General features: G+C 37.9%; 1 protein-coding gene across 5 annotated transcripts in view; it reads left to right on the top strand.

The window, feature by feature from the left end:
• The window catches only part of DPP8 (dipeptidyl peptidase 8), a 54346-nt gene that overhangs the window by 30396 nt on the left and 8330 nt on the right, over positions 1-15620 (top strand). For 4 of the 5 annotated variants that reach the window (XM_061430111.1, XM_061430112.1, XM_061430113.1 and 1 more), the window contains exons 13-18: positions 2200-2279; positions 4797-4949; positions 5201-5336; positions 6491-6636; positions 13462-13608; positions 14832-14984. In XM_061430111.1, coding sequence (XP_061286095.1) covers positions 2200-2279; positions 4797-4949; positions 5201-5336; positions 6491-6636; positions 13462-13608; positions 14832-14984 — 815 coding nt within the window. Of the gene's footprint in view, positions 1-2199; positions 2280-4796; positions 4950-5200; positions 5337-6490; positions 6637-13461; positions 13609-14013; positions 14148-14831; positions 14985-15620 lie in introns of those variants that run through there. The other variant, XM_061430114.1, reaches the window with a different exon arrangement.

Here is a 15620-nt window from a genome sequence, read left to right as displayed (position 1 = left end):
TCCAATAAGTAATATCCAATTTAGTGGTAAATAATTAATAGCTTCCCATTCCTTCCTCCTCTCAGCCCCTGGCAGCCACTTTCTATGTTTATGAATTTGACTGCTCTAGCTACCTCATATACATGGAATCACACAGTATGTGTCCTTTAATGACAGGCTTATTTCATTTAGTATAGTGTCTTCAAGGTTCGTCCGGATTGTAGAATGTGTCAGATGTCCTGCCTTTTTAAGGTTGAATAATATTCCATTGTACGTGTAAACACATTTTGTTTACCCATTCATCTGTCTATTAACAGTGAGGTTACTTCTTTTGACCATTTTAAGTAATGCTGTAATGAGCGTGGGTAGACAAATACCAGTTTGAAACCCTGCTTTCAGTTCTTTTGGGTATATATCCAGAAGTGAAATTGCTTAGTATTTTAATTCTTTAAAGTTTTTTGAGGAACCACCATACACTTTCAATCGCAGCTGCACCTTAATACACCTTAATACATTCCCATTAGAAAGTGCACAGAAGTCCCAATTTCTCTACATCCTTGCTAATAACACTTGTTGTTTTCTGGGTATAGTTCTTTTTTTTGTTTGTTTTGGTTTGGTTTTTTTGGCGGGGTTTTGGTAAGAGCCATGCTAATGGATATGCAATGGTATATTGTTGTGCTTTTGATTTGCATTTTCTTAGCGTTTAGTAACATCATATTATTTAGCCAGTTTGTATCTCTTTAGAGAAATGTCTATTTGAATCCTTTGTGGACTTTTTAATTGGATTATTTGTTTTTTCAACATGCCCTTTAACATCATTCTTATTTGGGAAACACTGACCTACAATTTAGGACAGTAGTAAATACTACCTATGACTTGCTCCTTCCCTTAGCGTGAATTTTTTTAAAAATCAGACTAGATCTTGTATATCCAAGATGGAGTTTTTTTCCCTAAGAGCCTTAGTTTAATTTGACCCTTGGTGTGGAATTGCCCTTACTTGTTCCTCTGTTGTTCAGAAATTAAATCTACTTACAGATTCCAGAAAGTTTAGTGATGAAGACTGGTCAAAGAGCTATGAATAGTAATTCACTAAAACAGCATTCTTGGGACAGGGATTAAAAGATAACTTAAAATTTTATACTCGTATTGAAGAATAAGAAGCACTGTCACCTCAGCTGACATTCTTTTCAGAACACTTAGCCCCTGTTCCCTCTCAGTGTCTGCTTCTGGGCCCTTCAGCTTGTCTACCTCTTTCCATTTCCCTCCTTTTTCCTTAGACTTTCTTGCTCCAAATCTTCATCCTTTTCCTTGATGTCCATTTTATTTTCCTCTTCCCTCCTCTTTTTTCTTCCATAAGTGGCTATAATGTGTAACAATTAGTATTGTTATATATTAAATAATACTTATTTTCTGGTGATAAAATTTAAAGTACTAAGTTGAATTTTTGTATCTAAGAAAAATAAAATGAGTCTATTTTTTTAACTTGAGTAGGACCCTACTTAAGATCCTATATCATCTCAGCCTCTTCTCAGCTATCACTTTGAGAGCCAGAGCTGGCAGCAGCTAGGCAGAAGCAGGGGTTTCTTTCTTTTTTTATTTTAACCTTCTCCTTAGGCCACTGAGAGAGCCTTATCTACCAAGACAGAATCTTAAAAAGATAAATGGAACATGTTGTTATTTACTATGGTAATATTCAATTTGTTTTTTGCAAATAATAAACAGTTGTATTAAAATTTTCCTTCTCTGGCTTAAGTAGTTTGTTGCATTTCTAGAAGAAATGCCTCGTTGACACATTAGATTGTTTTTGTCTGTCTAACCAAAGGTCTAGGAATACAAGTGCTTTTGAGTTCTTTTCTGTCTTTACCATAAGAGTCTATTTTGCTGTTTTAACTTTAGTTACATGGATCATTCCATTACTATTGAGAAGACTCATAACTTGGAGTTTTTTTAACTGTAGACTTTATGTTGAGGTGGAATTCACATGACATTAACCGTTTTAAAGGGAACGTTTAGAATGAAGGGAGGCATTTGGTACATTCAGTGTTGTGCAGCTAGCTACCACCTCTCTTTAGTTCCAAAGGATTTTCATTATTCTAGACAAAACTTTGAATTTTTCAGTGTTCCCTTTTTGAAAAAAAGAGTTTAGAATACTATTTTTCATTGTTTTGTTTGCTTATAGTCTGATGCAAAGTACTGAATTATAATTATATTTATCTTTAGGTGATTTCAAGTGTCCTATTAAAGAGGAAATAGCAATTACCAGTGGTGAATGGGAAGTTCTTGGCCGGCATGGATCTAATGTATGTTCTTTTATTCTACTGATATGTTTAGTCAACATCAGCTGTGTGTATGCTGTACTGAAAATCAGTAGTGCAACTTCATATGACCCCAGTATTTTGAAAATACTGCTAGGGCCTCAAAAAACCCAAGTTGTTGGAAAGGGAGAATCTTAGTTTGAATTCTAAATCTCACCCATTTAATAATGCTGATATTAGAAGTGTTCTGGTTACCAAAGGTCACCATTTGCAGATGCAGTGTTGCATCTTAGTAAGGAAAGGGCTGGTCCATTCTTTCCAAGTCTCTCAAAAGTGATTGAGGATATAGTTTGAAAATTATTATTAAATCTCTTATAGACTACTTGTGTCATTTCTGCATTGGTGCATTTACAGTTCCTGAGGTAGTGATGCTCTTTCATTCATCTGTTTATCTTATCTCACAAATGTAAAGTTTCATATACCACTTGCAAATTATAATGGACATTTATACAGAGCATAGATTGATAAGGAAAGGGAGGAAGTCCACCCTCTGTTTTCCTGTTGGCATATGGCTTGCTGTAGTAATTCAATGAATTCTAATTTTTTTCTTTTGCCTTTCATAGTACCTTGTGTTTGTTTCAACTTTCAGTTAGATGGTCAGTTTCATGAGATGTCCAGAACTCCATCCTTTATATGTGTGATACATAAAGTTAAGTTGAGGTGTGCTACCAGGATTTAGTGAAGGCCTATGATTTCCTCAAATTGATTCAGAAATTTATTGAAGAATTATGTATACTGGCCACTATAGAAGTCACTCACACTTCCTTAGGTGATTAAGGAGAAAGAATGAAGATACAGGCCCCAGGTTTGTTTTTGTTGGTAATGACTTTAGAATGTAATAGGTGACCTTTAAAGTCTCATTTCCACTGGTAGTGTCAATTGGCCTCTGGTTATATACTCAATATATTTTTTTCTGTTTAGGGACCTTTAAATGTTACTGTCAGATGTTAGTGGAATTCTTAAGTTCTGATAATAAAAATTTACACTGATATAAACTTCATGCTGTGTAATGGTTGGATAATACTGAGGGAAACCCCAAAATTATACAGAGCTGAACCTTATTTGGGTAACTAAATGTCTTTCTGTTACTTGCTATAACGTGCATCAGTTCTTTTCTATCATGCCTATTTATGTGATATATTTATCTCTCTTTCTTACTCTTCTATTTTCCCTCTATTCTTGCTTTATTTTTTTTTTAAGTTATCTTTCCATTTTCTACTTTTGCAGGTGACCTGTTCACCCAAAGATTTTTAATGCCAGTAATTGAGTAAATCTTTGAGGCTTTTAAGTCTGTTAGCCACTTAGGGTTCTCAAAGTGTGGTCTCTAGACCACAAAGTATCAATACCACCTGGAAACTTTAGAACTACTAGGCCTACCCTAGACCTCTTGAATGGAGAAAGTTGTCTGGGGGTAGGATTCAGCAATCTGTTTTACAAACCCCTCAGGTGATTCTGATGTAAAGTTGTTACAGGAAACAAAGAAAAAAGGAATAAGGAATTAACTATTTATTTAGTTTTGAAAGGCCTGACTTCTAACTGCTAAATCAAGAGCAGAACCAGTTCTGACCTTTTACACAGATTAACACATAACCTGTGAAGCTTCATGAAAGTTTGTTCTGCCATCTCTTATCCTTTGTATCCTTTCTGTCTGTGTCATATAGGCCTTACTTAATGTCAACTGTGTTTATTTCTGTATCCATGCATGCTAAAATATGTTTGCAATGATTAAGAAGCTTCTTGAAGAAAATGTGGCATCTAAAAATATTTGCTTTTAGAAATACACCTTTGTTTTCTATATAAAAGTTTGGATTTTATTAAACGTTATTTGAGTAGGCTGCTGGAAGATTTTGAAAAGGAACAATAAAAGCCATTTATTTAGAATCTCACTGTAATTTGGGAGGAATATTAAATGAATTCATCTGTGAGTGTACTGGCAGTTTTTTTGTGTTCTGAATGAAGACTTAAAAGATCCTTCATACTTATTTGTAAACTATGCCAGTATTGAAACTGATGGAGTGATTGAGTAGAGTTACTCCCCAACCCAATAGATAAAACATTTTTGCAAATTTTTACAAAAGACCAAAAAAAAGAAAAAAAAAAACACTGCCTAACATACTGCTGCACTAACTGAGAAATAGGAGCTACTGCTGCACTGAGAAATAGACAGGATGCTAAAATTAGACTCTTTTAGGTGTGCATGATTGGTTGACCTGAGCTGTGATACAGATATTTTTTCTTTGTAAAGCGTAGTCGTTTTAATGAAATAATTTTTGTATTTTAAGAAAAGCACACATTTTATCATAGGAAATTATCAGCAGCATGCAGCTCGGGTGTCCTTTTAACTTTCTGAACAGGATCTATTAAGACATGAACAAAACCACTCAAGCTTATTAACATCAGTGACAAATTAAAGTCAGTGTGTGACTCAAATTATTCTGAGTGAAATTGACTGGTCTTGCCAAGGTCATACTAGCACTGATTTTTATGTTGTTATTTTGACAGATCCAGGTTGATGAAGTCAGAAAGCTGGTATATTTTGAAGGCACCAAAGACTCTCCTTTAGAACATCACCTGTATGTGGTCAGTTATGTAAATCCTGGAGAGGTGACGAGGCTGACTGACCGTGGTTATTCGCACTCTTGCTGCATCAGCCGGGTATTAAGTCCCTGTTTGCAAAGGGTTTCCTGTCATATAAAAAAACCTCTGCTCATATAATACTCCTTTTTAGTAACGTGAAAACTGAAACAGCCTATAAAAACCTTAGCCTTAACTTTAGCATTGTATATTCACATAAATGGTCAGAGTGTTACCATACTCCTGCTATAGCATCAATGCAGATATAGCAACAGATAACCTTTTTTTAGTTTTCCCTGGGGGGAAAAAATAATTGTTTTTCCTTTCTCTAGCATTGTGACTTCTTTATAAGTAAGTATAGTAACCAGAAGAGCCCACACTGTGTGTCCCTTTACAAGCTGTCAAGTCCTGACGACGACCCAACCTGCAAGACAAAAGAATTCTGGGCCACGCTCTTGGATTCAGCAGGTACTCATTCTCCTGAACCCGATCTTAAGCGAGATTAGTACATTAGTGCTCTAAACCCGTGTCGTAGGTCCACGTTTCCTGACAGAGCCTTCCCGTCCCTCACCACTGCCTGTCCTTCGGCTGCTGGCTGATCCCATCCCGCCTAGTCTATCAGTTATCAAATAAGGCTGGTTACCTCCTGCTCCAGGCAGGAGCAAGACTGGACGGCCTTTTTGAAAATAAGATTAACATAATCAAGATAACAGCTAGGAAGTGATTTATTCACATGTTTGGATGAGTTCCCAGGTAAACAACGGAACTCGAACGTCATATGGACTGAACTCTTGAGCAGGGAAGCTGCAGCTTTAAGGAATACCCACCTGGTAGCTTTCTTTAACTTCTACCAGCACTTGCAATGGCCACCTTAATAAAAGATAAATCCTCATTTTGTATAGGAGTGAAGAGCACTGTGATTACCTGAATTTAAAATGCTTGATTTCTTAAATATAAATAATGGACTAATATGTTATATCTTTTAATTCATTTTATACCCAAATCCTTTTTTCTGTTAGGTATTTTCACTCATAAATATCTCCTAAGGGGTTAAGAAATTAGTGCAAAACCACAAGGTATAGGTATATTCTGATGTCCACAATTAGAATTTGTAATATGCCAATCTCTGCTTCAACTGGAACATCATCCGGTATACACAGACTTGGGGGAGGTCTGTGTAGCTTTGTAAAACCAAACACTGATCATGAGTTTTTTTTCTGGGTTCTGATTAGGCTTATTCTCTAATGATCATAAAGAAATGTTTTTTGAGCACCTGCTGTGAGCAAGTTAAGTTAATTTGTGCTTTCAGTTTCTCATCAGGTATATGGCTTAACCATCAATAAGTTATACAAGCTGAGTGCAAAGTATTTGTGTTCTGCATGTAAATACCTCCTGGGCTCCAATGATTATTGATAATACTTTGTGTCTGCTTCTGAAATGGATAATTTGATGTGTTCATTAGATTTCCTTTTTTAAATATAACTATTTGTGCTTAATTTCTTGCTTGTCATCTAAAGGAGGGATAGTTAGTTATTAGGGTAGTGGGTTTATGGTATTTTTTCCTTGCTCTCAGATTGTCAAGCTCGCATAAGAACTTTACAGAATGTATTACCTCCTCCCAGGTCCTCTTCCTGACTATACCCCTCCAGAAATTTTTTCTTTTGAAAGCACTACTGGATTTACATTGTATGGGATGCTGTACAAACCTCATGATCTACAACCTGGAAAGAAATACCCCACTGTGCTGTTTATATATGGTGGTCCTCAGGTAGGCATATTTCTGTACATATGTGTATGTGTTTTCATTTTTTTTTTAGATAATTTGTTATTTAAATGTCTGGTCAGTTGTTTAAGATTTGAGCATTGCTGAGCCTCTGCTGTTACTGACTCTGGCTTATGCTCTCATTACCCAGTTTAGGAGTTTAGGAAGCTGGGTTTTGTTAGGTAGCGAATTTGAAAATCAGTGTCACTTTCTTTTTTTTGGCCATGCTGCTTTGCTTGTGGGATCTTAGTTCCCCAACCAGGGATTGAACCAGGGCCCTTGGCAGTGAAAGTGCAGAGTCTTAACCACTGGACTGCCAGGGAATTTCCTCAATGTCAATTTCTTAATTCACAGTGAGGACTGTAACTGTCATGGGGAATGTAATAGTCATGTCAGTTAGTAAATATGTTGTATTCTAGGTAGTTATAGTTTCCACTTGTTTGGAAAATGATACTAAATAATTAAATGTCTTGGTTAATAAAGAGTCTTAACAGATATTTTTGAAACCTTTGGTATCCTAATGAATTCCCCCTCTTCATTCTAAGGCCAGATCTCTCAAGCAAGCTATAATACTTTTATCAGCTAGTTAAGGCAGCTGCTGGAGAAGGAAATGGCAACCCATTCCAGTATTCTTGCCTAGAGAATCCCGTGGACAGAGGAGCCTGGTGGGCTGCTGTCCATAGGGTCGCACAGAGTCGGACACGACTGAAGCAACTTGGCATACATGCATGCATTGGAGAAGGAAACGGCAACCCACTCCAGTATTCTTGCCTGGAGAATCCCTGGGACAGAGGAGCCTGGTGGGCTGCTGTCCATGGGGTCACACAGAGTCGGACACGACTGTAGGGACTTAGCGGCAACAGCAGCAGCAAGGCAGTTGCTAAATGGCACTAGTCCACATGTGTCACACAGCTTTTAAATAGAGACAGTAAAATTTAAACCCGGGGCTTCCGAAGTGGCGTTAGTGGTAAAGAATCTGCCTGCCAATGCAGGAAACCCAAGACATGCAGTTTTGATCCCTGGGTTGGGAAGATCCCCTGGAAGAGGACATGGCAACCCACTCCAGTATTCTTGCCTGGAGAACCCCGTGGACAGAGGAACCTGGTGGGCTACAGTCCACAGGGTCGCAGAGTCATGACTGAAGCAACTTAGTACAGCACATACTATTCTTCAGCACTGCCAGAAGTTTGCACATTGATTTTCTTTTTTTTTCCTGCGTTAAATAGTAGCATGTGAGTATTAAGGAAATTTTACTATCAGAGTAAAGTGTTTTGGGTAGGTTAGTTGGTTAACTGGTAATTTTTTTTTAAGTTTAATCTTGTTTACATATCTCACACTGAGCCCCTAAAGAAGTTAGAATTATATATATGTTTTTTCCTAATATAACTCTCTCTCTTTTAAAATTAATGCATTTTGGATTGTGCTAGGTCTCTGTTACTGTCCTCAGGCGTTCTGTAGGTTTGGCCAGCAGGGGCTGCTCTGTTGCAGCTGTGCAGGTTTCTCACTGTGATGGCTTCTCTTGTTGCAAAGCACAAGCTCTAGGAGCATGGGCTTCCCAGCTCAGCAGTTGTGGCTCCTGGGCTCTAGAGCACAGGCTCAGGAGTTGTGCCACTTGGACTTAGTTGCACTGTGGAGTGTGGGATCTTCCCAGACCAGGGATTGAACCTGTGTCTCCTGCACTGGCAGATGGATTCTTATGTACTGTACCATCAGGGAGGTCCAATTACAACTCTCTAGAATTCAGTAAATATCCTATTTTATAGTTATATCCAGTTATTCAGATCTGGAAGTATATCTAGGTGTCAAGTTATCAAAAACATAAAAGGTAGCTACATAAGCCATAACATCTCAGTAGTGATGATCATACATCAACTTAAGTCACTTTGCCATTGTTTGATGTGTTTTACAAACAAAACATGATTTTCATTGTAGTTATCTACACATAAATTATGAAAGAGTTAAATGAGACTTCTCTTAAAAACTTGGAAGCCAGATCTTTGTGAACTTAAAGGTGTAATATAAGGAATTCAAGAGAGAAATTACAGGGCACTCTTAAAAGCTTTACATGTTCTATTATTTAAATAAGAAGGATGTTTCTTCTTCCCAATGAAGAAATGATATATGAGATATGTGAAAAACATACTATAAAAACTAGCTGGTTATCTAGATATTTAAGACTAAAGGACTCCTTATATTAATGAAGTGAAGTGAAGTTGCTCAGACATGCCCGACTCTTTGTGACCCCATGGACTGTAGCCAGGCTCCTCAGTCCATGGGATTTTCCAGGCAAGAGTACTGGAGTGGGTTGCCATTTCCTTCTCCAGGGGATCTTCCTGACTCAGGGATCGAACCTGGGTCTCCCAAATTGTAGGCAGATGCTTTACCGTCTGAGCTACCAGGGAAGCCCCCTTATATTAGTAATTAAGTTTAAAAAGTCTAAGCCATATGAAAAGATAGTGTCACTAATCCAATAGGGAAATGCAAATCAAAACCACAATGAGATAGCACTTCATACCCTTTAGAATAGCTCTTTTTTTAATAAAAAAGAAAATAATAAATGTTGGTAAGGGTGTAGAAAAATTGGAACTCTACTTTGCTGATGGGAATGTAAAATGATGCAGCCGCTGTGAAAAACAATATAGCAGTACTTCAAAAATTTATACATAGAATTATAATCTGACCCAGCAATTCCATTTCAGGCTATATACCCAAAAGAATTGAAAGCAGAGACTCAGATACTTGTTTGAGTTACAAGTATGCAGTGTCAATTGCAACATCATTCACAATAGCCAAAATGTGGAAGCAACCCCAGTGTCCATTGATAGACGAATGGGTAAACAAAATGTGATATATAAAGGAATATTATGCAGCCTTAAAAAAGGAGGAAATTCTGACTTATGCTACGTGGATAAACCTTGAGGACATTGTATAAGTGAAATAAGCCAGGCACAAAAGGATAAATATTGTATTATTGCACTTGTGTGAGATACCCAGAAGAAGCAAATTCATAGAGATAGAAAGTAGAATAGAGCTTGTCAGGGACTGGGGGAGGGATAGGGAATTATTGTTTAAAGAGTTGAAGTTTCTGTTTGAGATGATGAAAAGGCTCTGGAAATCAGTAGTGGTGGTGGTTGTACAGCAGTGTGAATGTACTTAATACCACTGAAATAGAGGTGTTTGTTTCTCAAAGTGTTCTTTGGATGCATTCAAATTTGGTGAGGCCACAGGAAAAGCTGGTGTTCAGTCTGCAGGGAGATTTCACCATAAGACTTTGAGTGATAGAATCGGTTAGCACTTCAACCCATTGGGAGATCATTCATCCTTGTGTTTGATAAATCATTTTGATTAGTTATGAAGAGACTCCTTAAGGTAAGACCAGATCTTTCTACTAGCACACAGTAACCTTGCAAAATTTGATTAAATCCTAAAAGTGATCCAAGCCTTTTTTTTTTCCTTCCCTTGGTGGGTATTCAGGTCAAAGTGGAAGTCTTTTTGAATAAGGAACAGTGTCTCAATTCATAACATGAAAGGAATTACTTCCTGATTAAATGTAGCAGTGCCTGCCATAGGACATAAGTGAAACCAAGGAAAGCAACAAATAATTCTATTTGAAGTTGTTAAGGCTGATTGCTTTAAAACTTTTATTGATAACAGTAGTATTGTTTAAAAATGTTTAACAAATACTTATGATACTTCCTATGTGTCGGACACTTCTGCAAACATAAATGCATAAGAGAGGTTAAAATAGCAGAGTACAGGTTTTGAAGAATTGATACTGAAGAAAACTTTTGAATTCTTGGTGCTCAAGGGCATTATGTTTGAGTACCTTCTTCTAAGAAGAAGCAGGCCTTGAGGCTACAAAGGCAAAAACACTGGCTCTGGGGGAAAATGTTCCTATCAGGCAACTGAGGCCGTCTTCGGTGATTTACAGCAGGCAAAGAAGTGAGTTAATTTTCTTATATGTTTGTATTTGTGTTCTTCTAGGCTTACTACTTCTTTTTGCAGCTCCTTTCCTTTAAAAACAAGCACCTTTGCCCACCAAACACCTCTTCCCAAGGTAGAAAGGAAAACCATCATTCTCTATTTTTCATTCATTCATTCAGCAAATAGTTACTGAGTGCCTGTTATGTACCAAGCAGTATTCTAGGCAGTGAGGATACCACAATGAACAAGTCAGACTAATGTCCCACCCTCATGAAGATTAATGAGGAAAATAAGATAAATTATATAACTTCATATAATGGCAGTGTTATGAATAATTGTTGAGAAGGAAGATAACAAAGTGACTAAAATGAGGGTTCTGATTGGAAGGGCAAAGAAGCTCTCTGAGGTTGCAGAGGATGAGAAGGGATGAGCCATGTTAAAGATCTGAGGGAAGAGCATTCCAGACTGAGGGGAAAATAAATGTCAAGGTCCTGGGGTTAGAACCAACTCAGTATAATTGATAGTAAGACTAGAATACAGTGCTTAAGGGGGAGAAATGGGATGAGATGAGGTGAGAGAAAATAGCCAAGGACCAAATATTGTAGGGTCTCGAAGGCAGTGGTAAGAAGTTTAGATCTTACTCTGATCTAAATGCCCTACCATTAGAAGGAGCCAAGCCATAAAGTCATACCTGGTTTGCATTTTTAAAACATCGTTCTGTTACTATGAGAATAGATTGTATGGAGGACAAGTATAGAAACAGAAAGACCTGTTTGGCAGTTGTTACAGTGGTAACTAAACATCCAGAAGTTCAAAAGGAAGATTTTTTTACATGCCCACCTCCAGTCTAGCTCAGTAAATGATCAGTAGATGTTGATTGAGTGAAGATAGCACCAATTCTTATTTTAATTCCTGACTAACTTTGTTTTCCCAATGGTTTACACCAGAGAACGCTTTCTCAATTTTGCCAGAATCCATTTTTTGTTTATCATCTGTCTTTGTTGTTCAGTCCCCCAGTTGTGTCTGACTCTTTGCAACCCCATGGATTGCAGCACGCCAGGCCTCCCTGGCCGTCACCGTCTCCTGGAGTTTGCCCAAGTTCATGTTCATTGCATCGGTGATGCCTTCCAGCCATCTCTTCCTCTGACGCCCTCTTCTCCTCCTGCCCTCAGTCTTTCCCAGCATCAGGGACTTTTCCAATGAGTTGTCTGTTCGTGTCAGATGCCCAGGATACTGGAGCTTCAGCTTCAGTCCTTCCAGTGAATATTCAGGGTTGATCTTTCTTAAGATTGACTGGTTTGTCCCAGGTTCTGGCACCAAGAAATGGAACAAAACAAAACAAAAGATTGGTTTGATCTCTTGCTGTCCAAGGGACTTTCAGGAGTCTTCTCCAGCACCACAGTTGAAGGCATCAGTTCTTTGGCGTTCTACCTTCTTTATGGTCCAGCTCTCACAATCATATGTGACCCCTGGGAAGACCATAGCCTTGACTATACGGACCTTTGTCGGCCGAATAATGTCCCTGCTTTTCAACATACTGTCTAGGTTTGTCATCGCTTTCCTGCCAAGAAGCATTTGTCTTCTGATTTCATGGCTGCAGTCACTGTCTGCAGTGATTTTGGAGCCCAAGAAGAGGAAATCTGTCACTACTTCCACCTTTTCCCTTCTATTTGCCATGCAGCAATGGGGCTGGATGCCATTGTCTTAGTTTTTAAAATATTTAGTCTTAAGCCAGCTCTTACCCTCTCCTCCTTCACCTCATCAAGAGGCTCTTTAGTTCCTCTTTGCTCTTAGTGTCCACCAAAACCTTGAACTTCTGTAGCTTTTTGCCCATTAGTTAAAGTCTTCTTTTCACTGGAGAGTTTACTTCTGGTGAAGCACTAAACTGCATTTAATTTCTCAGTCATTTTGAAGTATAGTTTCTAGGGTGCTAAAGTTTTTTAAGAATTATCTTACCTTTTTGCACTGATCTGTGTAACAGGAAAAAGTAAGCTGACTGGTCACAGTATTTTATTAAAGTACTGAAGTTTTCCCTCTACTGGTCAGAGACAATCCCAGAAGATACAGGTAGGGAGAAAAAAAATGGTCCTGTTCCATCATTTGAAGGATGCATTTCTTTCTCAGGGTAGAAGTAATCATTTTAGTAACTTTTTTTATGGAATAGACTAAATCATGTATCTTATAGTAGTTAATATCTTATAATTTTGAAGTCTGTAATTGTTCATTAATCCTCTGAACTTTGCATGTGAAGTTAAGAAAGAAAAGAAATAACATAAACATGAAAAGATGTAAGTTAATTTAAAAATATATCATGGAGAAGGCAGTAACACCCCATTCCAGTACTCTTGCCTGGAAAATCCCATGGATGGAGGAGCCTGGTAAACTGCAGTCCATGGGGTCACGAAGAGTCGGATACGGCTGAGCGACTTCACTTTCACTTTTCACTTTCATGCATTGGAGAAGGAAATGGCAACCCACTCCAGTGTTCTTGCCTGGAGAATCCCAGGGATAGGGTAGCCTGGTGGGCTGCCATCTATGGGGTCACACAGAGTCGGACACGACTGAAGCGACTTAGCAGCAGCAGCAGCAGCAAAAATATATCAGGCAAGGGGAAAGAGAGAGTTACTAAACAGTGACCGTAAAAAAAAAACCTGAATTATGCAAGATGAATAAGTTCTCGAGATCTGCTGTGCAAAACTGTCCTATGATTAACAATACGGTATTGTACGCTTAAATTTTTAAGAGGGTCCATTTTATGTGTTCTTGCCACAAGAAAATAATTTCATTTTATAGGCAAAATAATATTAAAAATGTAAGCTTTCTATTTTTTGCAGCATCCTTCCTCTCTAATTTGCTTTTGTATGTTACCATAGAATACATTTCACTGAAGCTGTCTTTCTTCCTCAGGTGCAGTTGGTGAATAATCGGTTTAAAGGAGTGAAGTACTTCCGACTGAACACCCTGGCCTCTCTGGGCTATGTGGTTGTGGTGATAGACAACAGGGGGTCCTGCCACCGGGGGCTTAAATTTGAAGGCGCCTTTAAGTATAAAATGGTGTGTGAGCATACCAGCATTTCTCTCTTAAAGACATTTGCAGTTTTTGGTGCTTTGTTTGGTGTGAAATCCCAGAGACAGAAATGGGGCAGGGACCGTGAGTGAGTGTGCGTGTGCACACGTGTGAGCATGTGCTTGGGGCGGGAGGGAAGGTGCCAGCCGATCCTCACTAGGCTATTCCAGTCTACCTGTAAGTAGCTTTGTGGAGCTGAGATAGAACCACTTTTACATAGAAACCCCCTCTCTTTCTATTTTTTATGTCCAGTGTAGCCAGAAGGCATCACATTTAGTTTTCAGCATCCTGTACACTACTAAGAGGAATAACTGAGATTTGTTCTGTCCTCTGTGAAGAGAGAAACCAACTGGTTAGTGCCTTCCTTGTGACAAGCCTCTTTCTCTCTACAGGAAGCTTTAAATGCTACCTTTTAGAGATGCCCCATGTCCTTTCTGCTGCTTTGGGAAATGATGAGAATCCGATGTTCCTTTTGCACAGTAAGGCAGTTACTGTGTTTGCCAGTGTATTGGACATGCTGAGTAAGACATGGGGATTTTCTCCCACAGCCAGTTCTTTGACCTTATGTTGTATTCTCATGTAAGTTTTTGTTTTTATTTTTGTTTTTGGCTCAGTGAAGTGAGATTGTGTGCACTGGCAGGCCTAGTAATACAGATAGGGTGGTGGTGATAGGAATCAGGACTATATAGGACTTTAAAGAAATTATATGTTCAATTCCTAGAGGTAGATAATGGGCAAAGAGGAGAACAAGACCTCAAGAGTGATTCCTTCCACTTTATTGCATGAAGTTTTAAAGAGAAGTAAAATTAGTCATCCACTTAAGGGGGCTAATTTTTCATCTTTGGGTATAGGAAGGCTTGTTACAAGGAAGATGCTGACCTCTTAGCAGACAACAGAACAAATGGAAATGGGAAATACCCATATGACAAAGGACATTTGGGCTTGCAGTAGGAAAGAACTTTGTGACTAAGGGGTAACTAAACTCTAGGACAGGCTAGCAACAGAAGCTATAGGCTCCTATCTCTAAATAGAGTTAAAAATTTTTTTTCCAAGCCACAGAATCTCAATCAATAATAAGTTCTTTTCTAAAAAAAAAAAAAAAAAAAAAAACACAGGTGTTTTTAGTAAGAACATCTGCCAGCTTTCAAAACACTCTATAATGAGATTTTTATTTATCAGAATCAGTGAAATGTTCTCCCTTTTTTGACAGGGTCAAATAGAAATTGACGATCAAGTGGAAGGACTCCAGTATCTAGCCTCTCAATATGATTTCATTGACTTAGATCGTGTGGGCATCCATGGCTGGTCCTATGGAGGATACCTGTCCCTAATGGCGTTAATGCAGAGGTCAGATATCTTCAGGGTATGTGATTTCCTATGGTATTTCTTTTGCAATAAGGGTAGAATTTTCTATAAATTGAGATACAAGAAAAGAACCAATTTTCTGAAGTTGACAGTATTATGAAATATTAGGGTTTGTGTGTTTAACAGCCATGAGAAATAATAGATTTATCTTGTCAACTTGTGGGATATATATTTATATTTCTTTATCTGTATATATCTGTATGAAATACTTGTCAGCTTGATCAGGTATTAGCTATTAACAGACATATGCCAAATATTATGGGAGATAGTCTTGATTAGTAAAACCCACATTCGTATTGGATTGTTCTTATTTTTTTAATTATTGGGCTACAGCGTCTGAGGGCAGGGATCTATCTGCCTTATGCTGTATCCTCAGCAGCCAAGCACAAGGCTTGGCACATAGTAGGTCCTAAGTAAGTCTGTACCAAATGAATAAACTACTAAATATATAAGCAGTGATTACAACTTTATAAACAACCTCTTATGTTAGAGGTTGTAGAAAAATATGTTAGAAAAAAGATGCTAAAAACTGTTAAGCAAATGGAAATAATGAGTAGCATTTTTCTTTTTTTAATATTTCATTAACATTTTATTTTACAGTGGAAATTATTTATTTTTAGGAATAAAAGTGACA

The sequence above is a fragment of the Bos javanicus genome, chromosome 10 (genome assembly GCF_032452875.1).
Source record: "Bos javanicus breed banteng chromosome 10, ARS-OSU_banteng_1.0, whole genome shotgun sequence".
NCBI classification, from domain to species: Eukaryota; Metazoa; Chordata; class Mammalia; order Artiodactyla; family Bovidae; genus Bos; species Bos javanicus.
This window is presented reverse-complemented; position numbering and strand designations above follow the sequence as displayed.